Source organism: Ahaetulla prasina, chromosome 3 (genome assembly GCF_028640845.1).
Source record: "Ahaetulla prasina isolate Xishuangbanna chromosome 3, ASM2864084v1, whole genome shotgun sequence".
In the NCBI taxonomy this organism is placed as follows: Eukaryota; Metazoa; Chordata; class Lepidosauria; order Squamata; family Colubridae; genus Ahaetulla; species Ahaetulla prasina.
In genome coordinates this window covers 58167214-58194473 of record NC_080541.1, presented here as the reverse complement: position 1 = coordinate 58194473, position 27260 = coordinate 58167214, and the positions used below count along the sequence as shown (strand labels likewise).

The 27260-nt window shown below is 36.3% G+C and overlaps 1 protein-coding gene across 1 annotated transcript in view; it reads left to right on the top strand.

Moving 5' to 3' along the window:
* The first annotated feature begins 229 nt into the window (after positions 1-229).
* The window catches only part of COLEC12 (collectin subfamily member 12), a 108126-nt gene continuing 81095 nt past the window's right edge, over positions 230-27260 (top strand). Inside the window, exons 1-2 of the mRNA XM_058177755.1 lie at positions 230-513; positions 14988-15038. Of these exons, the coding sequence (XP_058033738.1) occupies positions 507-513; positions 14988-15038 (58 nt within the window). The 5' untranslated portion in view covers positions 230-506. The remainder of the gene's footprint in view (positions 514-14987; positions 15039-27260) is intronic.

The following is a 27260-nucleotide window of genomic DNA, read 5'->3' as shown; positions in this document are numbered from 1 at the left end:
AAGGAAAGGGAAGGAAGGAAAGGCAGCTGATTGTGCAGGAATTTTTTAGAACAGTCTGGAGCTTTTGGGGGGCTGATTTAGGAGAGAGAAGAGGGAAGAAGTTTCTACTCCTCATTCAAACTTCGCTGGAGGTTTATTATTACAGTCTCTTCCTTGCCTCACTTTACAGTCCAGCTCGTGAAAGAGGCGGGGGAAAGGGGAGCTGCGGGGGGGGGGGGAACGGGATTGTGGAGCCAAAAGCTTTCTCTCCTTTCCAAAACTGAGCAGAGAGGAGGGGCAGCAGAGGCTAGTCGTCTGAGCTTAGGCCAGTCACGAGAGTGTAAACTTCGGACTCCTTCAGAGGGCTGAGCAAGAGGTCAAGAGTTCCATCTATCCATCCATCCATCCTTGCTCCTGATCAGAAGATCCCGGGCACCCGGCATGGAAATCCAATAAGGAGTTTTGTGTTAACAGCAGCAAATTCCTCCAGCATCTGAGTTTTCTATGTGACTGCCTGGTGTGCCAACATGAAAGGTAAGCCCATGAGTGGGTGGCTATTTCAGAAAGTTGGTATTGGAAATTGCTGGGCAGCTGTGAAAGAGCAGGCGGCTTGTCAGCAGTGAATATGGGCTTATTGTGAAAGCAAATATTTTTGCAAGAGTGTTTGTGTTTTGTGTGTGTTTGTAAGAGAAACTGAAGCTGGGTGGATTGCTAGTCATTAAGGATGAAAGCTGCCATTTGTTCTTAAGGCAAAATCCAGATTCAGCTTCTTGTAAGTTGTTTAGAGACCCCTCTTTGGGGTTTGTTTTTTAAATTAAAAAAAAAGGCTGTTCAGGGGTGCAAAGTGTTCACCCGCTCGATTTCTGCTTTCTGTAGCACATATTTCTTGGCCACTTATCTAAAAAAAGTTTTAAAACTTGCCTTTGCAGTTTTAGGAGAGACCAGTGGGGGGTTGCCAGCATTTCGTGATGTTCTTCTAGACATCTGGCAGTGATTAGATTCCAGTAGAGGCTTAACTGCCTTATGAAATATATTTGGCATTTTTCCCCTCAAGATCTATAGACTGGAAAACTATTTGGCCTTTGCTGTGCATTGCATATACTGAAAGTTCGAGTTTACAACCCAGCGTTTCCCCCACCAGCTTTTGAATCACACATTAAGGGGAAAGCATTTCGGATCCCATTGCTTGTGTCATTCAACTTTGCCAATGAATCTTCTCTTTGGCACATTTTGGACTTCAATAAAAAAGATATGTTACAATGTACATCTCATTAATGAAAGTAAGAATACTCCAAGTAATCTGCAGAGTAAGCACAAATCTGTACACCCTGGGATCAAATGTTTTCAAGGGTATGCACGAAATAGTTGTTGAGTTTTCAAGTGCAGATTTTCAGTAATAATCTTAGTAACTATGTGGATAAACAGGCACATGGATGGATGTGAGGAAAACTGACTGAATCCTAGCGTGCTCTTTGAAGTGTGGTATGGGGCTGTTGATGCCAAGAAGGCAGGAACAATGATTGTTTTTTCCAGAGACCAATAAAAACACTGTCCAGTATAGTCATTGTTTTGTTTTGTTTTTTGCCAGAGAAGCAGCCTATGGGGAATAGTATTTAGTTCTACTAAGCCCACACACATGAAAGTAAGTTTTCAATATCATCTGGTAATGAGGACGTAATAATTATCATAATGCTTAAGATAATTAGAAATTAAAATTATTTTTATCAGTAAAACCACCAAGGGCTCATATTTATTTTTTCAGGCTCTTACCAAGATCAATGTGATGACATTAGCAAATGAAAAACATTGCATGTTTGCTTAGTAAATAACTTAATGAGCTATTTTCATAAAAAGTGAAGAGTAAGCCCTTTTTTTGCAGGGCCTTATTTGGGAATAAAGAAGGGGGGAAATGTTATCTTTTTGCTCTTTATTCCAAATGCTAAACACAGCACAGTAATACCAGCAAGAATTTTACTTGATTCATGTATTTATATATAAAGTAGATCATGGTGGATCTTTGCATGATAAAAACATTGCTCAGGGATTGTTATTATTCTTTTATATAGCTTGCATACATGATAAACTGAAATGAGATGCCACTTGCAGACAGATCAGTTGTTAAGGGAAAGTGATACTTTCTGCCTGAAATAATTGCTGTGTTAAGTTAGGTTTATGCAGGCTTGTTTAAAGGCACCCCACTTTGTCAATTTCAATTCAGTTCTATGTAGGTGTGAGTACATGTGATACATGTATCTGATTAAATTGATCAAATTTTATGCTAACTCTGCCCACTGCCAGGAGTTTGATCCTGACCAGCTCTAGGTTGTCTCAGCCTTCCATCCTTAGCTCAGTAAAATGAGGACCCAGATTGTTAGGGGCAATATGCTGACATTGTAAACTGTTCAGTGACTGCTATAAAGTGCTGTGGAGTGGTACATAAGTCTAAGTCCTATTGCTGTTTTAATTTTTAGAATTTGAGATTTTTGCTAACTACAGTAGTGTTCAAGATTCACAATTAATGTCTTGTTGCATTAAACATTTCCAATAATTTTGGAATGTTTTTCCAAGGTACCCAAAATAATATTAATATAATTTTAAAATTAGAACTTTATGAAAACATCCTTCAGTGAAAATTTCAAATGACCTGGTTAATCAAGTATTATAAAAATTATCTGTGGTGCCAAAATGAATATAATATTTCATAATATTGCATCCTAATTTAGCTAATTTGGTTATCTCTCCTGGTACCCTCTCTTTGTTTTTGGAACTTTTTAAACTTAGCAGAGTTTTAGCCTTAGATTGCAGGGGTGTTAAACTCAACTTCATTGAAGGCTGCATCAGAGTTGTGTTTGACCTTTGGGGGCAGTGGGGGCCGTGGCCAGGATGGGCATGGCCAGCTCAACATCATTTGTGTTGGGGGGCGCCTGTGGTGGCCTGAGTGCTCTGCCAAGTAAACAGTCTCCTAAGCTCTGTTTTTGGCTGCAACGGCCTCCTGCAACCCTCTGTCAGTGAAAGCAGAGCTCAGGAGCCCGTTTTTGCTGGCAGAAGCACCATGGGCCGGTCCTTCACTATTTCCAGGGTGGCCCTGCAGGCCAGATCTAAGCATCCTGTGGGCCAGATCTGGCCCCCGAGCCTTGAGTTTGACACCCCTGCCTTAGACTAAGACTATTCTGGCATATCTTTTAATGGAGAACTAAAAACTATCAAAATAATGATATTGGTACATATATATAAAAAGGATATTATATTTTTCATTATTTGTATGTCAATATTATGTGACAAAATAACCTCTCAAGAATTCCTGATGGTCAAATACATGGGATCATAATAAAGATAAGTTCTGATAAGATAAATCTATTTGTAAGTTTTTCATTACATTTATATCCTCCAAAATTGGGCAAAGTTGCATTGATGAAGAATACTCCTTTTCTTCTGTCATGATATTTCATAGTGAAAGATTTCATTCTTGAAAAATTCAACTTCTTTTTCAAATTTCAACTTTTTCCTCAGCTATTAGATAAATGGCTGACCAAAAAAAAGGGAAACAATGAGAAAATTCTTATGAGTGAAAAACATGATTTTCATTCTCCTACTTAGAAGTCTCACCACTGTTAGGAGATGGTCTGAAATAAACATTTCCTATCATTTAGGTGAAAAAAAAATCATACAACACAGTATAGTGATTTTACAAATGGTTGCCAATTGAAGCCAAATTATTATAGTGGAAAAGAATCTAAAATCTAAGTTTGTTGTATTATCATGTAAATTTATTAATGAAATGTATCAGCAGAGGCTATAAAACTACTATATAATGCAGGATAAATTCTTAGGAATCTAAACATTATATGGCAAAAATACAGCTGTTTCATGTTTACTAAATGAAAGCAAGAATACAGTTGTGATTAAATGGACATACAAACATTTATTTAATGTTATTGGCTGCAATTTTATCACAGCATTTAGATAATTACTAGTGACTCAAATTTTAAAAATAAACTAGCTTGGTCCTGAGTTTTAGTAAGTAAAAAAACAAAGATCTGAAAAGAAAAAACAGCTTTAGGGAGCAATAGTGAAACAGTGAATTATCAACTACTATGTTATGGTTTTGCAGCCAGATGGAATTGTTCTTGTTGGGGGCTCTTGGTTTCTTGGCCAAAAGATGAGGCTTTCTTTTAGGTTTCCAGGCCCAAAAGGAGTATCTACCCAAGAAAGATAAAGAAAGTTCTCTGTGTTGTTCCTTTAGTGATATGAACAGATGCACTTATGTTTCCCCTTGCCTTAATGTTATTTTTAGGAGTCAGAGGATACAACTTGTCCCTGACTAATGGATAAACTTTCAAGTTGGAGTCAATATATTTGAATATATTTGCACAACCCTTTGTAATTATGAAGCTTATGATGCAGACTCTATGTATGTGCACTTACTAGAGCACACATGGATAGGTGGATCAGAGAGATTAAACTGAAAACAATAAAACCTGGAGACCTCCAGTTGGATTACTAAAGAGCCTTGGGAATCTTATTAATTCTTCTAAGAGTTTTTTCTCTACTCATCTTATGTTGACTTTCCCATTATCGAATTTAAGGACTCCAATCTTTGGGGGATGTTGGACATGTGGAATTTGGAGACTTCCATTTGAGAGGGCTTGTCCATTCACAAATGGTTGCTAGGAATTATCTGAAAGTTCTTTAAAAAGTTTCAGGTGAGGCTTGTGTAGAGCTTGAAAAAAAAAACCTTGTAAATTGTCAATAGCAATAGCACTTAGACTTATATACCACTTCAAAATGCTGTAAAAGCCCTCTCTAAGTGGTTTACCGAGTCAGCATATTGCCCCCAACAATCTAGGTCCTCATTTTACCCACCTCGGAAGGATGGAAGGCTGAGTCAATCTTGAGCCTGGTGAGATTCAAACTGCCAAATTGCAGGCAGCCGGCAATTTGCATTCAATACAGCCTGAAATACTGCATTCTAACCACTGCGCCACCACATTTCTTAAGTTATATCTTGTCATATTTTCAAAGACCGTGATGACATATTGGTTAAGTTCACACATCATGACAAACCAAACTTAACTTGCCTTTGACTTAGATGGCTTTTAACTTAATATGTTCAGTATATTAATCTTAATAATAACTTTATAAAGTAAGCTATAGTTGGATTATATAACTGTGTCTCTTCTTTCCATTATTTTTTAAAAATAATTAGAAACTATAATGTGCACTTTTAGTTTGCTGAATTCATGATTTCATTTCCTGACCAACAATGTAATCATAAAAATATGCACATTTTGTTACAAACATATGCCATTTGTATGCCATTTGTAACATAATAAAGTAACTTACCTGCTCTGCCAGCACCAGAAGATCATTCTGATATTTACACAATGTTAAAATAACTTTTAGTTTACGTTTTCTAGAAATATTCTAAACAATTACCCACCTAGTGCAAAAGACAAAGACCCATAATATAGTTGCAGCTGTTATAAGGATGTGTTTACTTGTGAATGCAATAAGTTTAATTCTAAATGCAAGACTGGTTCAGAAAAATCTGAGAAACAAGTGAATGTGGTATGCTATCTTCTACACAAATTTGAGACTGCGGTTTTTCCATGCAGTTCAGGAAGAAATATCTGATCTGGTTTCAAAAGCTAAGTTCATCCTAATATCCAGAGATGGAATTACCATTTTCAGATGTTCCAGTAGCATGAGCCAACAGTGAAATTCAGAATTTTATTTATTTTGCCATTTGAAGCTAGTTGCATGGAAATCATTGGGATTGTGTTTACAGCATTGGAATTATTATATCCTTGAACAAAAAAAAAATATTGTCATCTGAATCCTCAATACTAAACCTGACAGCCCTTTGAAATAGACCAGGTAAAGAAACAGAACGCCATAAGAACTACTAAAATTCTATTCTTATAGGAATATATTGAAAGCCTTACAGAGTATATCCCTCCTTCTCTCTTATATCAAAAAGAATCAAAGCAGGATAATTTTGAGTTTCTCTCTCACCTCTTGCTTCTTACTAGGCTAAATTGATGTTTTCTTAACAGTTGTGGACACCTTTTTTAGAGCTGAATACTCCTGCACATTTTCCCCATTACCTTCAATCTCTGCTCTATCTTGCAAAGAAAATGCTGGCATGGTGTTATGAGAACCAACTACAGACTTATCCTCACTGCGCCCGTGCACGCGCGCGCACACACACACATACACACCTTGTTTGCTGGCATCCCAAGATCACTAAATGAGTCTTGCTACTACAGTCAGAGATCCCTGTTCCTGACTATTGCATTGTAGCCTGCACTGCGAACTCTGTCATGTCAAGTCTTCATCTGGAGATTCACTGTCTATTAATAAAGGTGGCAGATCATGGTACTGGGACTTTATTTATTTACTTTTATTTATTTATTTATTTGTCAAACACAACAATGGCATTTCAGATAAAACTTGTGTACTAGGCATGGGTTATGGGTATCCGTTGTGCTTTCCTATGACTTTGCATTCAGGGTAGCCCTTTCACAGTGAACCAGATATTCTAAGTATCTCCTCCCGCACTTAGAATCTAGAATACATTCTGTTTCTTAGACACTTTCCTAATCCTCCAGAAATGGAGAAGAACAGATTTAGAATTCAGAGAGCAAGGAGCCTCAGACACAAGCAATGACCAGTGGAAGACCAAATGAACCTTCATGGAAGCAGATAATTGTAATTGGGAAGGGATCAATGGACTTTGAGTCCAAATTTTGGGGTAGGAAAGAAGTAAAAGCTTAGTGGAGAGCCACATTAAATTTCCTGCTGCAACCTGAGCACCCTTTTTCCTGTGTGTGCCTGCAACATGTTTTTATGCATACTTTGCCAAATCTAGCTGTTTCTTTAAGATGAGCTGAGCTGCCTGCTTTTCCTGCAGAAACTCCAAGGCACAAAAAACAGCAGTTTTAGGAGTTCTGGAGCAGGAGTCTCCAACTTTGGCAACTTTAAGACTTGTGGACTTCAAGTCCCAGAGCTCCTCAGTCAGCTTTGCTTTGCTGGCTGAGGAATTCTGGGAGTTGAAGTCCACAAGTCCTAAAGTTGCCAGGGTTGGAGACCCCTGTTCTAGAGGGCAAGATGTGGGGGGTAGTGACCATAACTTGCCTGAAAGTGAAATGTACCTACAGAAGAATATATTATGTAAGCAAAATTTTCAGGAATCGACAGTTGGGTATGTAAAATGTCCATACAAATATTAGAGATTTTGAAGGATGAATAAAACATTTTCTCAGGTTGTCATCTGACACAGGGTAGGAGCCCTTAACTAGGATATGTACTCCTGGATTCAGATTGATGTTACACTCTCAATGAGGAGGCAGTGTTCTTGCTTCCTCCTCCTCCTTCTCAAAACCATCAAAAACTTTGTATTTTTCCAAGAAGGAAGGGGGTTCAGTGACTGGAAAGGAATAAAAGTGGAAAACTTGCAAGCAGTGCTGTTGACATCTTAAGGGTGGAGAATAATTGTGGAGTCTCTTGGTGCCTTCTGAGCTTAATTGTTTGCTTGCATACATTTTCAATACTTGACCAGCAAGTAATGTGCTACCTTGTCTGGTAATGAAATATCTGCAAGCAAACAAACAAGCTTAGGGAGCACCAATATACTACATACATTCTCTTCTTTTGGATAAGAAATTGTTCATCGCTTCAGTAAGCATCTGTAATGTGGGTTTGCAGCCAATCAATACCCAGCACAATGAGTGCACATAAGTAATCTCAGACATAGAGTAACAAAGATTCTGGACGATAATTTGTTGTCAGCTGCAAAAATATATCATTTTGTTGCAAAATAGGTCTAGTTCAAAAAGTTTTCCTGTCAGTCGTTTCCATAACACAGATTTCTCTAATAACTTCATGGGAAATGTTAAGCTTGCACTATGGTCTCATCTGTGAAATTGGCGGTGGCTCCCAAGTCTATGATAACTGAATATTGCATTTCCAAGCCTGAGTCTGGATAGAGAAATAGAGAATAAAATATACTTGTCTGTTGTCAGTTGATTGTCTGAGGCCACCCTGGCCATTCTGTTGAGAGGGAAGCCTGCTAGATTTCCTGAAAACAAGTCTTTGGAGTGAGTTGGGCACTTGCTGTGTGGTTCTACTGGTGTAGCACTTTACAACGGACTCAGAGGCCTGTATTGTAGCCATGCAAATCTTGGCCAGATGACTGAAGGTTCCATAGTAGAGACATGAATTCTTTCCTTCTCTATTTCTCTGCTGGGAACAGAGATCTTTTTATTGATCTTGTTTGCATGGGTTCTGCAGCAGTGGTGTCCAACAAGCCATAGATACAAGGCAAGAATGAAGAGAGCCTGTAACACTTTCTTTTCTTACTACTTCCTCCATGTCTCAACTTTTCCAAACGCATTGATTGACATACAATGTTGGAACAACTCTTCAGAGCTCTCTGGGTGTCTTTATACTGACTGTCCAGCAAGTCCTGTAACAACATCGCCAAAAAGGCTTTAAGGGTTGTAAACCTAATCTTGCGTAACTTCTTCTCAGGTAATATTACACTACTAACCAGAGCATACAAAACATTTGCTAGACCAATTCTTGAATACAGCTCATCTGTATGGAACCCGCACTGCATATCGGACATTAATGCAATTGAATGTGTCCAGAAATATTTCAGAGGAAGAGTACTCCACTCCTCCGCTCACAACAAAATATCTTATGCCACCAGACTTGAAATTTTGGGCTTAGAAAAATTAGAACTACGCTGCCTTCGGTATGATCTAAGCATAACTCATAAAATCATCTGCCACAATGTCCTACCTGTCAATGACTACTTCAGCTTCAACCACAAAAATACACGAGCACACAATAGATACAAACTTAAGGTAAACCGCACCAAACTCAATTGCAGAAAATAGGACTTCAGCAACAGAGTGGTCAATGCCTAGAATGCACTACCTGACTCTGTGGTTTCATCCCAAAACCCCCAAAATTTTAACCTTAGTCTGGCTACTGTTACAGACCTATTCCTATTCCTAAGAGGTCTGTAAGGGGTGTTCATAAGAGCACCAGTGTGCCTACTGTCCCTGTCCTAATGTTCCCTTTAATTATATTCATTTTATGTATTCAGTTCATGCTTATACTTATATATATTATCTAATACATACTCAACAAATAAATAAAATAAAATAAAAATAAAAAGTCCTTCTTAAAATTAATCAGAGCTGGATCATTCCATGACCAGTTCAGTTACAACAGTGATGATAAAGTAAGTTTATGACCAACCTTTGCATTTACAACCTTCTCAGAACTGTAAAGCAAAGGGAAGCTGAAGTAAGATCTTTAAGACAGTTGTGGTTTCACTTAGTGATTACTTTGCCTAACTATCTGCAAGTCCCAGTTATGCTTCCTAAATGTGGACTACCTGTACATGATATTTCAGCACCATTGTATCAATCATTTAAATTTTTGAAATATTTTAATTTATGTTTACAGTGCATTATTATTAAGGCTCAGTTATTGGTTATGCAAGTATGGCAAATGTCTGTACCAAAATTATGCTGCAAAACTGAAGCTTAGATGCAATAGTTATGCAGGAATGTCATTGGCTTTATGAAAATAAATATTTTTTTAATATGGAAGAACATAAATGATATGTCTTAATTTTAACCAGACTGAAATCTTTATTGAGAATTTTAAATAGAAAATTAATTCCTTTGTATATGTATGCATACACAGCTAGAAAATTCTCCAGGTACATATACTGCAAAAAGATAAATTATAATTGAATCATTGAATTCTTTGTAGTTTTTTTTCTCAATAAGGATCAATTATACTGAGAAGCTAGTTAAATAATCTTAAAATATGCTTAGTAAATTCAAATTCATCATTATTAACTTAGTTGAGACCTCCAGGAAACACTTTACTTCCTTTAGAACACCACAAGTTTTATACTAAGTTTTAAGATATATTCATGTAGATGTGATTAAAATTTCAAAAGCATTTGGTGATAATATTTAGGAAAAATTTAAGGGCCACATTTTCTTTTAGCAGTTCTCAATTTCTGAGTACTTTTTGTTAAAATCATGTTTGAGTTATTTATATTTTACAAGAACTTAATCTTTTTTCATTTGCCAAGAATGACATTAATAAAGCTTAGCAGTGCTATTGTAACAGTCCCACTGAAATCATCTTGAAATGCAAAAACTGACAAACTGTCAGAAAAAGAAAAGGATTTAAATCTATGTTGAGTATAAAAAGTAGCTCTTAGCTTCCAATTTTCTTTCTTGAGCTCAATGACTTATGTATGAACATATATACTACCTTATATGGACATGTAACATCAGTACAGAAATTATGCCATTTTTACTTCATATTTTTTTTGTTGATAGAAAGAAATTTGTTTTGGATGGAAACATATTAATTAATTTTCAAGACATTGCTTAAAAGCAATCTGGAAAATATTAAGTCAATGAATTTAGTGTTGAATTAAAACTGTAGAGAGTCAGATTTGAATTCTTATTTAACCACGTAGGTGACTGTAAATGTATTCTGATGACATACTTCATAAGTCTTCTGCTAACAGAGGCAAGTTTACAATCAGACATTATTTGCTGGTCACCTTTTCTGATTGCTATTCCTTGTGTTGTTGGCAAGTCAGTTTTGCCTTTTCCCCCTCTTTCCTTTGAATTTACTAAGCAATCTGTGACCCAGTGGGTCAATGTTTCAGAAATATTTCCATATCTAAACAGAGAAACAGAATAACCATGGGCAGGCAAAAAACAGTGGGAGCATCTTCTGCTACCTGCTGGCTTCCCCATTGATTTTCCTTGGAATTTGGGTGAATGTTTTAATGTTGATTCAAAAATTGTTGCCTTATGATGCATTGCTTTGCCTAATTGAAGATTACATTCAGACATGAGGGTTTAATATGGGTGTATGTAATAAACTTAACTTTGGTTGTTCAATATAAAACTTGCTGAATAATAAAAACTTGCAGTTAGACTGACTTAAAAATTGATTTAAAAACTTGTAAACCACCTATTTTTATATCTTAATTTCTTTCTCATTCTTTATGTCTTCATGCCAAATACTGTTCCTCAATTATTAATATGAGAGATACCAGGGGTCCAGCTTGCTAGAACTAATTCCTTCTGCTCTGCAAGTTCATTTCTCTTAGTCTTGCTTGCCGCCATTGTTTGGGAAGATAATAAGAAAATGTTGGATAACCATCTGACTGAGATGGTGTAGGGTTTCCTGCCTGGGCAGGGGGTTGGACTAGAAGGCCTCCAAGGTCCCTTCCAACTCTGTTGTTATGTTATGTTATGTTATGTTATGTTATGTTATGTTAATACAGATAGTTCTTACAATCACAATTGAGCCCAACATTTCTGTTATTAAGTGAGACATTTGTTGAGGTTTTTTTACCCTACTTTATGACTTTTCTTGCCACAGATGTTAAGTGAATCACTGTGATTGATAGGTTAGTAACCAGGTCATTAAGTGAATCCAGTTTCCCTGTTGACTTTGCTTGTCGCAAAAGGAAATCACATGATCTTGCGACACAGCAAGGGTCATAAGTTGTCAAGCCTCTGAATTTTTATCACATGATCATGGGGATGCTACAAAGGTTGTAACTGAAAAATAGTCATAAATCACATTTTTCAGTACCGTTCTAACTTTGAATGGTCAGTAAGTGGACTGGTGTAAATTGAGGATGACCTGTATATATTCTGTACACCACTTACTTTTTCATGTTACACAACTTCCAGTGAATGTTACAGCTGAATGAATGCTTGAATCTAGATGCAATGACCAGTCAAGACAATATTGTACAATATTGCAAATTGTTCCTTCTAATGATTACTCCTTTTGTTCTTTCATACTTTTATTTCTATTTGAGACTCAGATCATTTAAAAGATCCAATTCAAATAAAGAGGATGGACTGCCTGAAACCTGCCAGAAAGCTTGTGTAGTGTTAGTCCAATACAGTCTGAGGAAGCGACTGATCTTTTTGTTACTGATTATGGGTCACTTCTGTTTGTTATGGCATCCACCTTAGCTTCTAGTTGTCTGGCTTTGTGAAGCGTATGCTGGCATTCATCTTAACCTGATTGGTTTTCTGAATAATTGAATATCCGTTTTTTCTCACAAATCATTAATATTGAATTTCTCAGAATCTTTGAAAACTTCTTTGGAATCCAGACAACAAATCTTGGGACTCATAAATGGAACATGAATTTCCTAGCTTACATATATAACAATGAAATGTTGCTTCATATTTAATTAAAAATCATCGTAAGAGTTTGCCATAATTAAAGATATATTCCGCCAGGCCTTAGACTATCAATCTCAAGATCACATCTGACTATAAAAGTAGGTCTGGTTGTTGGGATCATGCCAGGAAAAGCAGCTGATTGTTCCACATTTGGGGAACTCATGGCAGGGACCGACATTTGGAAGTTTTGCTTTTATATAATGCTGCCAGCCCACTGGAAGAAATTCCCCATTGGGTCATGGTTTTTCTCCATTTCTTTCCTAGTTATTCTTTTCTCACCACAGTTAGCTTAAATTAAAAATGTTTTCCTTTGTTTATTTATACTTCTCAATTCTTGAATCCTGGCAATTATATTGGTAAGTCCATGTAGTTTTCTTGGCACTCTTTGTCAGAAGTAGTTGGCCATTGTCTTCTTCTCATAGTTTTATTTATTTATTTATTTATTTTATTTATTTATTTATTTTATTTATTTGTCATAACAATATATATATACAAGCGTTGCATAAAGGGTTATAAATATATGAACGTATATATGAGGAGAAATGAGGTACTAAAAAACGTATATATACATAGGGAAAGAAACAGTAGGACAGGAACGGTAGGCACGTTTGTGCTCTTATGCACGCCCCTTTAGAGTCCTCTTAGGAAAGTGGTGAGGTCAACCGTGGACAGTTTTTGAGTGAAACCTTTGGGGTTATGAGAAGAAACCACAGAGTCAGGTAATGCATTCCAAGTATATACAATTCTGTTACAGAAATCGTGTTTTCTGCAATCTAAACTGGAATGGTTGACATTGAGTTTGAATCTGTTTGTAGCTCTTGTGATATTGTTATTGAAACTAAAAAAGTCACTGACAGGAAGGACATTACAACGGATGATTTTATATGCTAAACCCAGATCCAGTCGAAGGCGACGAAGTTCCAAGTTTTCTAGACCCAAGATATCAAGTCTGGTGGAACAAGGTATTTTATTAGTTTCAGAGGAAAAACTAATTAGTTTTTTAGGAAAAACTAATTAGTTAGTTACTGGCTCAAAATATCCAGATGGCTTCATGCCTAAAGCAAGACTAAAGCTGATGGTCTCCTAGACCCTAGCCTGGTACCTTTAATCATTACACAAAACTATCTTTCATATTATGGATATATTTTTACAATCTATTTTACAATTTTCAAATGGTGGGGGGGCAGTAATCTGTACTTTAAAAAAAAATATCCTGGAACCATTAATCAAATGATAAAGCTACTGAATAGAAAATTGTCTGTCTGACGCAAACCCTTTTCCTTTCCTTTCCTTTCCTTTCCTTTCCTTTCCTTTCCTTTCCTTTCTTTTCCTTTCCTTTCCTTTCCTTTCCCCCTTTCCCCCTCTCCCCTCCTCCTACTCCCTTCTCTTCATCTCTTATGGCAGCTCACCTATCTATTTTTTAGGCAGCCTGAGGTTCCATAAAAACCAATCTACACAATCAACTCAGGGGTGAAATTTACTTACCTTCGCTACCAGTTCGGAAATGTGAGTGCGTGTGTCATCTCCACACATCCGCAGAGCCTTCTGCACAAGCACAGAGGGTAAAAATGGGATGTGATGACATCTGGACGGGTGGGTGGTGCCTTCAGGCCCCGGTGCTACTAGTTCATCTGAGCCGGATAAAACCGGCTGAATTTCACTACTGAATCAACTCCATTTCATACATGTCCCTTTGTGTTGAGATTGTAGCCCTTAGGATTCCCAGTTATGCCTTGCCCCAGTGACTGCATTTATCAGAATTGTGCCCCAATGCATCTGGAGAGGAACACATTAGTTAAAGTAGTTTTAACTCAATAAAATCTGCTTGGGGTGATTCAAGTAAAGAGTAGGATGATATCAGTATTGATAGGTATTCATGTATACATGTGTGAACAAATCATTAAAGGAAATAAGACCCCAATCTTTTTTTCTTTGGCTTTGCTGTAGGTGGGCTTTCCTTCTTTGTAATTAAATTAGTTTACATTTTTTGGTTCTGTATTTTAAGGCAGTTCTTCAGTTTATTTTACACATTTTCTCCAAACTTCCCGTGCAAATCTCCAAACAGAGTCATGAATCTTGCATAATGCCTATCAGATGTAGATATTAATAAATAATGGCAAAAGCAGTAAAATGGAAACTTGGCAATTTTATTGGCCACAATTTTATTTGCACCTATTTTTTAAAAATCTATAGAAAAATGTCTGTGAATGAATGAGAAACTTCCAAATATCTTACTAGGAGGTCTTCTCTGTTGTTAATCTGGGATCCTTTTCTCTTCATCCAAACCAGGATGGGATTAAATATTTTTCTTTGTTAGTGTTACTCTAGTTGGCAACAACATTATATTTTAAGCCAAATGTAGTTTTCCTTTTAAAACGTTGTTTTGTAAGAAAACCTGGACTGTTCTATTACACTACATATTGGACCACCCAATAATTTCCATATGCAGACTGCTGACTGTGACCAGATGATATATTTTGTGTATCAGACAAACAGAGCTTCCCGATTAAAACAACCAGCCAGGAAATAAATAGCATTAAAAGAGGGGATTAACGTTGATATTTTTCATACTACTTTGTATCAAATGTTACATTTAAATGCAGTTTTGTATGCAAAATTTTTAGTGGCTCTGCATGTATTTTTATATATATTTATAATACATAGCAATATCTAAATTATGTATACTAATCTCTCTTATATTGACGTTTATACAGTATTGATGTTCATAACTTTTTTTTTTAACAGACGACTTTGCTGAAGAGGAAGAGGTTCAGTCCTTTGGTTATAAGAGGTTTGGTAAGTTAGACAACACCTTCAAATTTTCACAATATAGACAAAACAATTGCCCAAATGAATTATCTCTATGTGATACTTGAAACATGGTTAAAACTTTAAAATATTCCTTGCCAGTAGAGGCACGAAATGTGTAGTGGGGAGATTGATAAAGAACATTGGTTACTTCACTGGTGATTGTACAAAATGTGCTTTTGAGAAGGATTTGTTTTTGAGCATTTATTTATTTATTTAAAAGCTTCTACTGTTTTTGCTATTCAAAACTAATATCATACTATGATAGTAATTACCATCCAATATTTGTAATTATCATTTTCTGAATAGCAGGATGGGTTGCCATATCATTAAAAGTGCCTAATTATGTGATTTTGATTTTCATTTTCGTTAAACATAAAAAATATAGCCTTTTGACTTGATGTTCAAAAGCACCAATCAGTAACTACTAAGAGTATCTTATCTTCCCCGTGTAAATATGTGGGTAGAAAGTTTAGCACAGAGCTGAGATAAATTGCCCACAAATGGATAAAAGTGGTTTTTCTTTGGCTAATGACAAATACATTCATTACCCAATTACAATAGGGACATTTAAATTGACTAGAAGGGTTTTACTTACATAGGGCAAAAAAGAATTTCTAATAAGCAGAATTTTTTTAGAAGCATTCCTTTAGCACTTCTGTAGACTAACATGCTAAAATGTTCTGTGTTGTTTCATTGTTAACAAATGGGCATAAATGAAGTGGCAAACCCAAACTTTGAAATTCTGGAAACTGAATCCAAGGTAAAAAAACACCATGTTTTTCTTCCACCTTAATCATGCCCAACTATTGTAGAGAATTTCAAAGGCATATTTTAATGCTTTAGGTAGATAATTAGACACACTTTTTAGTGAATACGTTTGTCTTTTTGATTTTGAATCTGTTGAAGCTCTTGCTCATTTTTTCCTATATTAAATTTGTATAGAGATAGGAAATAAATTTTATTTTTTATGTCTCTTTCTAATCATTCAGATAATGTTTATGTTTCTCTGTCAGCAGCCCAAATTACAAGCTAGCTAAATTCTAGGGTTTGTTTATAATGTTTGTTATGATATTATTAAGGATATACTTATTAGCTATTAATACACCATATATTTAGTAGCTGAACTTTATATATTTTATGCTTTTTACATTGCTGTACCTGGATTATAATGAAGTTACTATGAAAATTATACTTAAAAACATGGCAATAAAACAAAGTAATATTTTCTATTATTTTAGAACTGCTGAGTCCACATGTAATAGTTAAAGTGTAACATGACCTTTTAAAAATGCTAGTTGGCCGTGTGTCACTACTGGAATTATAACTGAAAAGGATATTAGGTTGTTTATAAAAAAAATCTAATTATTACAAAGCTGTTTTCAAGCTACCAGTCTGTCTGTGGAAAATAAATCTCAAATGTTGACAATTGTAGAATAAATTTGACCAACACTGTTGCATTTGACTTTTCCAATTTTAAGAACATTTTTTTCCCTGTTATGGTTTGGTGTCCAGCCAGACTATGGCACCTCATTCATGATCCCTTTTTAGCTAGTTGAATTTGCTGAGGTCACAGCCCTTCACCACTATTCACTTATCATGGCTCTTTATGGGCCTTTGACTTAGACTGCAGGAAAAACAACAGACCTCATTTCCAAGAACATATTGGCTCCTGTAATGCCTAAACCATTTTCATTATACAATATCATTCAAGCATTATGCAACTTCCTAATAAATACTGATTCCCCATTCTTCTGGAAAATCACTATATCTGTTATGAAACATATGTCCAGTGATTTTTAAGATGCAAAGATCGCCAGTTAATAAAGATTGGGAGATACTGTATATCTGGGGTGTGAAATCCACTCGCATCGTGGTCTGTATTGTGACGTATCACAACGTTTTTTGCCTTTATGGAGCCGGGATGGGCATGGCCTGTGTGGGCCAAATGTGGCCCGTGGGCCAGCAGTTTGATAGGCCTGATGTATATTGCTGGTTCTACATGAGCAATTTAAATATTTTCTGCAGCTTCTATAAATAAAGGTGTATAAAACCATACTTTTTAGTGGTTCTATTATTTTAGGAGGAAAGCTAAGTAATAACATTTTACATATTTTGGCAGACACTTCTGGATGTTGCCAACTGTGGCTGTTTGTTGACAGCGTTGTTATATTCATGGAACACCTGTCAATGTGTGTATAAATGTCTGCTTGGAATGAATCATATTGCTGGCTCTCAGATATAGATATAGAACTACATTAAATATGTATATCCTTTTTGTCAGATTATCAGTTTTGGGGCCTATGTATTTAGTATACACACACTATTCTTCCACTTTTCATACCAAAATAGTATGAATAGAATAGAATAGAATAGAATAGAATAGAATAGAATAGAATAGAATAGAATAGAATAGAATAGAATTTTTTATTGGCCAAGTATGATTGGACACACAAGGAATTTGTCTTGGTGCATATGCTCTCAGTGTACATAAAAGAAAAGATACATTCATCAAGAATCATAAGATACAACACTTATTGATAGTCATAGGGTACAAATAAGCAATCAGGAAACAATAAATATCAATATAAATCGTAAAGAGACAAGCAACAAAGTTACAGTCATACAGTCATAAGTGAAGAAGATGGGTGATGGGAACGATGAGAAGATTAATAGTAATGCAGACTTAGTAACTAGTTTGACGGTGTAGAGGGAATTATTTGTTTAGCAGAGTGATGGCCTTCGGGGGAAAAAACTGTTCTTGTGTCTAGTATTTTCTTTTGGGGCCTATATATTTTGAAATTTGTTAGCTCTTAAAATAATAGCATGTCATGTCCATATCTGAGCGAATTATCCCAGTTGATGCGCATGCAGAAAAATTACTCCGTATGTAAAAACAAGTCACATCCTGAGAATATAATCTAACCTTTAAGATGCATTCAGTGATAATTATAATGCTGTCTAATGCATTTGTTCTGTATAACAGCATGCTGAACATTGTTGAACAGGAACTGCAACTCTTAAATAAAACGGCGCCAGGTGATCCTCAAAGTATTACATTGGTTACCTATAAACCCAATGTAGTATTTGTGGGTAAATCCTTTCACAATTTAAGAACCAAGAATGTATAATGAATGCTTTCCCCAATAATGGTAAACTTGAGTTTGAAGACTGATTAAGCTCTGCTTGTGATCCTTTCCAATGGGAATGGAAGGAAAATTGTAACGGAAAACTGTAACGGAAAATTTGAGAGAGGTCCCACTTGGCAATATTTTGAGATAAAAACAGCTCCTTTTTATAGTTGTTTGGACTGTAATGTCGTTCTGGGTCTTCTTCAGATTGTATCTATCTTGTCTCTCATGTTTTTTTTAAAAAGCCTCTTTGTGTGTTTTTGGCAACGATGCACAGTATATTTTATATTTTGCACTGTCTTGGAATTATTTTATCCAAAGGACAGAATGTATATGTGAACAATAATAAAAATGTGAATTCTGAAATAAATTCAATAACTTCAACAAGGTTACTTTTAACTATGTGAGTAGAATTGCAGCCTTTGCTCTTTATTGCTACTGAGACTCTCATTTCAGAGCAAGTGGACAGCACCAGGCTGTATATTAACTTTCCTGTGAAAGAACCGTTTCTTAATGATCTAATTGTGATAACAAAATCTCTGGCTTTCAGATTTTTCTTTCTGAGTTACTATCTTAGAAAAATAGACGAATGCTTGATACAGTGTGATCTATTAAGATCTGCGCTAGGATTTATATATTTTATATAATTTTTTGTTAAATTTCTACAATTTATCTATTTCTACTGTAAATACATTTTTGCATTCTGAATAACACTCTGGTTAGAATAGATATGCTTGAATATGTTTTTTTTATCAACTTTGTACATCATTCTTCTCACCTAAGTGACCTTTCAAATAGAAGACAATATGCAAAATTATAACTTGGAATGAACAGAACTGAGATAGAGAAATGTTGCTAATTTTAGCAGACACCACTTTTTGTTTTTTTGTCCTTAATTAGTCCCTGAGCAAAAATATTCAAATTTATCCTAAAATTAGATGGCAATTGAGCCTGTTTGGCCTACTGGTTAAGGCACCAGGCTGGAAATCAAGAGACAGAGATTAAGAGAGTGACTGACCTAAAACCACCTAACTGGCTTTCATGCCTAAGGCAGGACTGCAATTCACAGTCTCCTGGTTTCTACCCTGGTGCTTTAAACCACATTCCTGTCAGTAATTAAGTTCAGCTGTATGGATTGATCACATACCCAGAAATCATGGACTGGGCCTTGAACTTTCTGGCAAACTTCTGATAAGCTGTAGTACCTTGGCATCTTGAGCACTAGCTTCAAAGGGACATTTTGATAATTTTGTAAAATGCTCCTCCAAATAATTTGCATAGCTCTAATACAATACTATTGTATTCGTGATAGCTAGAACAACAATCACTTTTTTTTTACGGTGCCATATTCTTCTAACCAAAAGATTAAAAAGAAAATAACTGGAGAAATGTATCTTCCTTTGAAGTCCTTTTCAAAGGCTCCTATGATAGCTGGGCTTTGCAAGCAGATGGAAGAATGCAATGCTATTTAGGTGACTGACTGATTTGATCTGGTGATTTTTATCTGCTTGGGAATAATTCTGCTGCTTCTAAGGGTATGCTGTCCTAATGACAGAATGGGATGAGTATCCCACTGGTGCTACAGAGTGTTATATACACTTGGCAAAACCAAACTATTTGCTGACTCGAATTATCGTTTTTCTGGTTTGCGAGGTTGATGAAGTGCTTGAGAAAGCATGTTTTCTTATCACCCTCAGATAGCCATTAGTCACAGAGCAGCCTCTTTGAAGTCATCTTCTCTAGATAACAAACTAGAAATGTATGTGCATTGTTTTTCTTCAGGAATCTGCCACCAGCACTAATCATTCTGTAAGGCAGGCATTTCCTGTTGAGAAATTCTTCTTGTATTTGTAAAGAAATGATTACTCAGAGATTTGACTCTGAAAATTCCACTGCATCTTGTTGCCCTACTATATGATAATGCAGGTCACAATTTTGTTTTATTTTAAATTGCCAAGTAAATTGGGGGGGAAATGAATATTTAAAAAAGCAATATAGTCTACAGGTACAATCCCAGAGTTACATATTAGCTGGAATAATACTAACATAATGAACAATGAAGAGAGCGGATACATTCCACTTTGTAAATGTATCTGCTTTTCAGTGGCCTCCCTAGAGTTAAAAGATTCAAGCTAGTGCTCCTATGAAAAAGTATTTGTTATAAAATTTAGACATTTTGATTGTTGTTCTTTGATGTACAAGTGTATTGAATTATTCAAAGAAACTGCAGTGGTTTGTTCTTCAGTACTGTACATTTGGTATGTAGCTAGCCTACAATTTTGGAACGCTCTCTGTTTATTTTGAGAAAATACATCCTCTAATTGATGTTAGGAATGTGTCATTGCTGGGTTAACAAGAATAGCATCACAATTTTTGGAAGACTGTGTAATAAAAAACAGGTATTTGAAGGAAATCTCACTGATCTTATGGCACGAAGGAAAGAAATGTTTCCAGAATAAAGAAGAAATAATCTTTTCAATTGTAAGATTGAAACAATCATTAGCTTCATGCTTCTATATGATTTCTGACTGAACTAGGGAAATGTGTGACCCCTTGACACATGAATATGCTAGGGCAGTAGTGTCAAACTCACGTTGTCACGTTGTCATCATGTGATGTATTGTGGCTTTCCCCCCCTTCGCTGAACTGGCCGTGGGTGTGGCCAGCATATGACGCAACCAGCCCGCAGGCTGCAAGTTTGACACTCCTGTGCTAGGATGACAATATACACCCACATACCCGTAAAGAAAGAGTTAACAAAAACCAGATATGTGGTGGGTAAGATTAATCTATGAAAATTCCAGAATTAGGCAATTAAATAAAACCAGTTTCTTCTTTCAGCTTCCCATCTTTTCAGAGCCAGGACTCAAGGTCTTTAGTAACACACAGCTGTTTGTTCTCATAAAATGAAATAAAGGTTTACAATTCAAGTTGCCTACAGCTGGAAAGGTCAACTATTCTAGATCTTTCTTCTTTATAACAGGCTTTGATAAGACATGTGGCTGCTTGAGATATGGGATTATATTTGCTGTTTATGCTATAGTATTTGCAGGATTACCTAGTGACATAAAAATTTTCACAGATAATCTTAATTATATAATTTTTAAATTTTGGATCAATAAAGTCTTCATGTTAATCATATCTTGTATTATAGTTAATGGTAATGTCAGAAAAATTGCTTCTTAGATTACTCATACACACACACACAGAGTAATTTTTTAAAAAATATTTAAATATTTTTCTACTCAGAATGTTAATGTCTTCACATATGCTTCTTGCCTACTGAGTAGACTGCTATATTTTCAACAATCACTAGAGAAGATAATGTTAGAAGTTAAAAGGCCATTAGCTTCAGATTTGTACATTTATAAATACATTCTACCACAAAAGTAGTCTTTCAAAGTCAAAAATGCTTATTCTAGTGCAGTCCAGAATCACAACTAATAACTCACTAAATGGCAATCTGAGTCTGAGAACTAGGAGAGTAAATAGTGGAAGACTGATAGGTGACTGAGGAATTCTGGGAGCTGAAGTCCACAGGTCTTGAAGTTGCCAAGTTTGGACGCCCCCGACCTAAGGTTTCACATAAGTCAATCAGAACCTAATACAAACTAAGAAGCAGGAAATTGAGAATCAGCACTACAAAGCCAGTCAGAATCATAAACAAAGACCAATCTTCTGCATCAACTGGAAACCAGTTTGGATAAAGACCCATCAAAAAGACTCCTGAATATAAAGACAGGTACCCATGATAGACCCTCCTCAGTTGCCTAGCAGACTACCGTGCTTCTAAAGATGTCAGCCATAATTGCAGGCAAAACCTCAGGAAAACTGTTATCTAGACCATGATCATTAAACCCTGATAGCCAACATTGCTCTTCACAAAAGGTCATTCTATGAATATAGGAGATAGTCAACGGTGAACTACTGTTGAAGTCTTTTTTTATAACTCACATTTCTGAAGCCATCCAACTTCTCAACAGCAGTGGGCAGCATACAAAATGAAAACCAAAGAAATAGAACAACATCAGAAAATAAAGAAGACAGTTAACACCATTGAACTGACCTAAAAAGCTTTCAAAAGAATTCACAGTCTACTCTAGCCCAAGCCTAGAAAAAGAGCCAGGTTTCAAGGTACATTTTAAGCAGGATTGGGACTATTCATATATAAGGGTGGATATTTTTCCAGAGAGTAAGCACTGTGATAAAAGGCATGATTCCCGAGTCCCATCAGTTGATTTTGTTTAATGAATGATATCTGGAGCATGCACATTCTATCTGATATCACAGAATGTGCGAGAGGTTTCCTCAAATAACTTGGCCCTTTAATAAATAAATAAATAACAACAGAGTTGGAAGGGACCTTGGAGGCCTTCTAGTCCAACCCCCTGCCCAGGCAGGAAACCCTACACCATCTCAGACAGATGGTTATCCAACATTTTCTTAAAAATTTCCAGTGTTGGAGCATTCACAACTTCTGCAGGCAAGTCGTTCCACTTATTAATTGTTCTAACTGTCAGGAAATTTCTCCTTAGTTCTAAGTTGCTTCTTTCCTTGTGGCCCTGTGCCATATAGAGCTGTGTTAATGATAATCAGCACTTGAATTTCACCCAGAAGCCTACCAGTAATCTGTGCAGTTTGTGAAGCAATGGTGTTACATGGGCATTCCAAAACATGCCCATAACTGCTTGTGCCACCATATTCTGGATTAGCTGAAGTTTCTGAATGGTCTTTAAAGGCAGCCCTATATGGAACACATTGTATTAGTTCACACTTGAGGTAACTAAGGCATGAAGAGGGGTCTACTGTTATAGAAATAGGTCTAATCGGTGTGAAGATCTTCCAAGGTACACCTGCTATCTGCTCTGAATGAGAGCTGAGAATCCAGGAAGATCCAGTCAGCCTTTTGAGAGAGGCCAGATTACAAAACAGACTCCACATATCTGTCTGGAACTATACTTTATTGATACAGGCTAATAACAAAATCTTGAATTTTCCCTGCTCCCTCTTAAATGAGGAAGAAGCCCATCGAACATTCTTTCTCACACTTTTACTATTTCTAAGGCTTACAGTATGCTCTTGATTATGTAACTGGCCCTGGTTCTGCCTAGATTTCCAAAGGTTCTCTACTAGGGTTCTCTACCTATGTTCTCTGTGGTTCTCTACTAGGGTTTCTTTTCAGTTCCATCTGGGGGAATGCAACTAGAGATTCAAGATCCCAGATTTAAAGATCCGTGTATCCACAGCTACTAAGGATGAGTTTGTTCCTCCCCATCCAGATTTTTTTTAATTTATTTATTTGTCACAACAATATATATAGGTATCACACAAAAAGATTATACAGTATATAAACATATATATGAGGAAATATAAGGAAGTATAAGCATATATATAAGAAGAAAAAGAAAAACAATAGGACAGGAACGGTAGGCACGTTTGTGCTCTTATGCGCGCCCCTTATGGTCCTCTTAGGAATGGGGTGAGGTCAATAGTAGAAAGTTTTTGGTTAAAGCTTTTGGGATTATGGGAAGAGACCACAGAGTCAGGTAATGTGTTCCAAGCACTGATGATTCTGTTACAGAAGTCATATTTTCTGCAATCTAGATTAAAGCAGTTAACATTAAATTTAAATCTATTGGTTGCTCTTGTATTATTGCAATTAAAGCTGAAGTAGTCTTTAACAGGAAGGGCATTACAATAGATGATTCTATGAGTTAAACTTAGGTCTTGTCGAAGGTGACGGAGTTCTAAATTTTCTAAACCCAGGATTTCAAGTCTGGTGGGATAAGGTATTTTGTTGTTTTCAGAGGAGTGGAGAACTCTTCTTGTAAAATATTTCTGGACACGTTCAATTGTATTGATGTCAGAAATGTGGTGTGGGTTCCAGACAGGCGAGCTGTATTCTAGAATTGGCCTAGCAAATGTTTTATATGCTCTGGTTAGTAGTGTAGTGTTTTTGGAAAAGAAGCTACACAAGATTAGGTTTACAACTCTTAGAGCCTTTTTTGCTATGTAGTTGCAGATCAAATGATCTAAGAGCTTTGGCACTTAGATCATTTGATATGAAAATCAAAATGAAAAAATATGAAAAGATGAAAAGATCCTATAGTCTTCTATCAATAGGACAAAATCTTGATAGCATCATCTCAAAGAGTTGAGATATAAACTGAGACTCATCAGAATTCGATGGATGACCTCACCCAGCAATTTCATTTAGATGTTAAACAAGAGAGGTATAAGTGTCAAGCCTTTTTTGCACCCTGCAACTTAAGGACTTTGTTCTCTCTACTCCTGCCAAAAGCAACTGAACTAGCCATGGAGAATGGAGAACTACCACATTATGTCTCCCATTCTTGTATAGAAGCCCATAAGGCTACATGATTGATGGTGTTGAAGATTGCTGAGAGATTAATGAAAGCCAGAATTGTTATACCACCTCATCAGAATTACCATTAGAAGCCATCAACAAATATATCAATACAATTTTAGTACTATCCTTTGGCATGAAATCTGACAAAAATGGATCTAGATAATTCACTTCTTCTAAGTCCATCTGAAGCTGCAACCTGACCATCTTCTCAACCAGCTTCCCAAGAAAGGAGTTGGAGGCTGGGTGAAAGTTGTTTTCGGCTGTTGGGTTCTGCAATTAATTTCTTGAATAGCGGACACACAATCACCCCCTTCAAGGCAGCCTGAACCATCCCATTCCTTAAAGAGTAAATGAACACCACCTGGGTACAACAATACAGTATTTTCTTCACTAACAAGGATGGGCATGACTTTTTTAAGTAAACAAGTGGGAAGATTAGGTTTCTGTACACTTTCATAACTTTACAGGAACAAACTTCTCCCAGATAACCATACGAGATCATGCCTATCTCCCTCTTACTGGACCCACTCATTCTGAGCCCAACTCAAAGTGCTCAGAATTTATCAGATACTAAGAATATTCTTCAAAGAAGTAACTCTGTACATCTTCTTGCAGCTCCTTCTCATTAGCAGCGAATGGATCATGTTAAAAAAGAGTACTAGCCAAGTCTCTGCAGATGCAATAAGAGTGGAAAAATACATGCGTTTTGCCACTCTAGTTGTCACAAAAGAATGTCTAATGTACACAGTGCTCTTTTAAATATGTGGCATTCTGCCTATACAAGCTCAAATGTGTTATGTGATAGAAATGTGGCTAGCATGTTTTAAATACATGTTTGTTTCTTCTCAATTCTCCTTTTTAAAGAAAATACTTTAGCTTTTGAAAACTTGCTTTTCTCCGTCATAGAAAGTTATGGATTACCCCGACAGTATTTGATTTGGATACATAATTTGAATATGATTTCTTACAGCTTTGAGCTAAGAGAGATGTTTTCACATTTCTAAATTAAGAAAAGTGTTCAGATTTACAGTTATTTGTTACTATTTTATTACTATGGTGATTCCCAGCTCTGACACAACAAAGTTCAGTACAATCCTAATAGCTAATAGCTAATCTGTCCAAGATTATAACATCTATAGCACCAGCTTGCCTTGATGTAACCTATATATTAATTATTCAATATTACAAAAACTTCCCTCTAACACAAAATTTGACTAAGAAAGAGAATCTTTACTGCCAATCAATGCCCTAATTAATTGCTGCTACATTTTAAAAAAAATTTGATTGCATTTAAAATTAGATTATATAGTTAGATAAAATCTAACTATATGCATGAGTTCACTTAACAAGCTTTGGTGTGTTTTAATTTTTTTTTTAAACTGATTAAACTGAATTTCACCCTTTCTTTTTCTTTTTTCTTTTTGTAAATAATGAAAAGCTTAGGATTCGTGCTCACATCCACCAAACCTATTATTCTGACCATTTTAAAATAAATCCTCATGCATTTGTTTGATTCTCAGCTAAAAGCAAAAAAACCCTAAAATCACCTTTAGCTGTCCTTCCTTAAAGTAATCTTTCCCTCTTTTTCCAACAGCATTTTTGCATTTGCATCTGGCATTCTTCATTGACGATATCAATCTCCAAATTCCTAAAGATATGGCATGGTATACATTTAACAACAATAAATAAATAAAATAGCCAGTAGTTATTTTAATTGGTTTTGTGAAATTATTATTTATTAAATGTATAGGCAGCTAAACCCCTTTGGGTTCATAGTGGCTTACAACATTCATACAATACAATAAAAAGTCCATGGTAAATAAATTCCCAATACACAAAAGGAAAATAACGTAATATCTATAACAATAGAAATGACATAATGTAGCACTATGGAAACAACAAAGATAGTAAGGATAAAGTAATTTTTAGAGACTAATTTTCACCAACTTCAGGAAAGCCAATACTAAATAGGCTAACCTAGCTTCAAGAATTATTACAAAATATAAGTGCAATGAGAGTGAAGCAGGATTTTATGTCCTTAACCCATCACCAGGGGCAGGTTTCAAAACCCGTTGCTACCGGTTCGCTCATGGGTGCGCAAGCACTCGTACATGTGCGCAATGCTTCTGCGCATGCGCAAAACCATCTGGGTGGGAGGGCAAAGCCTCCCGCTGCCACCGCTATTGGTTCACCTTATCTGGAGAGAACAGATAGCAACCTATCACTGCCCATCACACCTCTTGGAATTGGGTTACCCACAGCAGATGCTCCCAAAAGAATCTCCTTGGACATGTTAATTCAGGGTGCCAAAAGCAGACCTGAAGATATTTTGGTGTCAGGAAAAATAGGGATATACAACACTATGGTGTTGTGTACCTGTTGTGACTCCGGCTCCCGAGCCTGGCCTCCTGGAGGAAGATGACTCTGAGAGTGAGGGGGAGGAGCCGACAAGACCTCCCTCTCCAGGTCCCTCCTTTCTGGCAACGCCTCAGGTGCCAGCTGAAGGCCAGGAGGAAGGCGTGTCGGAGCCCCCACCGACAGAGGGTGAGGAGAATCAATCCTGGATTGATCCCAGACAGCGTCGCAAGGAGAAATGTGCGCAACAAATGAAGAGCCCCTGTGGCAGTCCCAGAGAGTGCTGAGTCATTGAGCCACACCCCACAGGGGATAAAAGCGGGTGGAGTTGCTCTCTAGCCCCTGTGACGGACA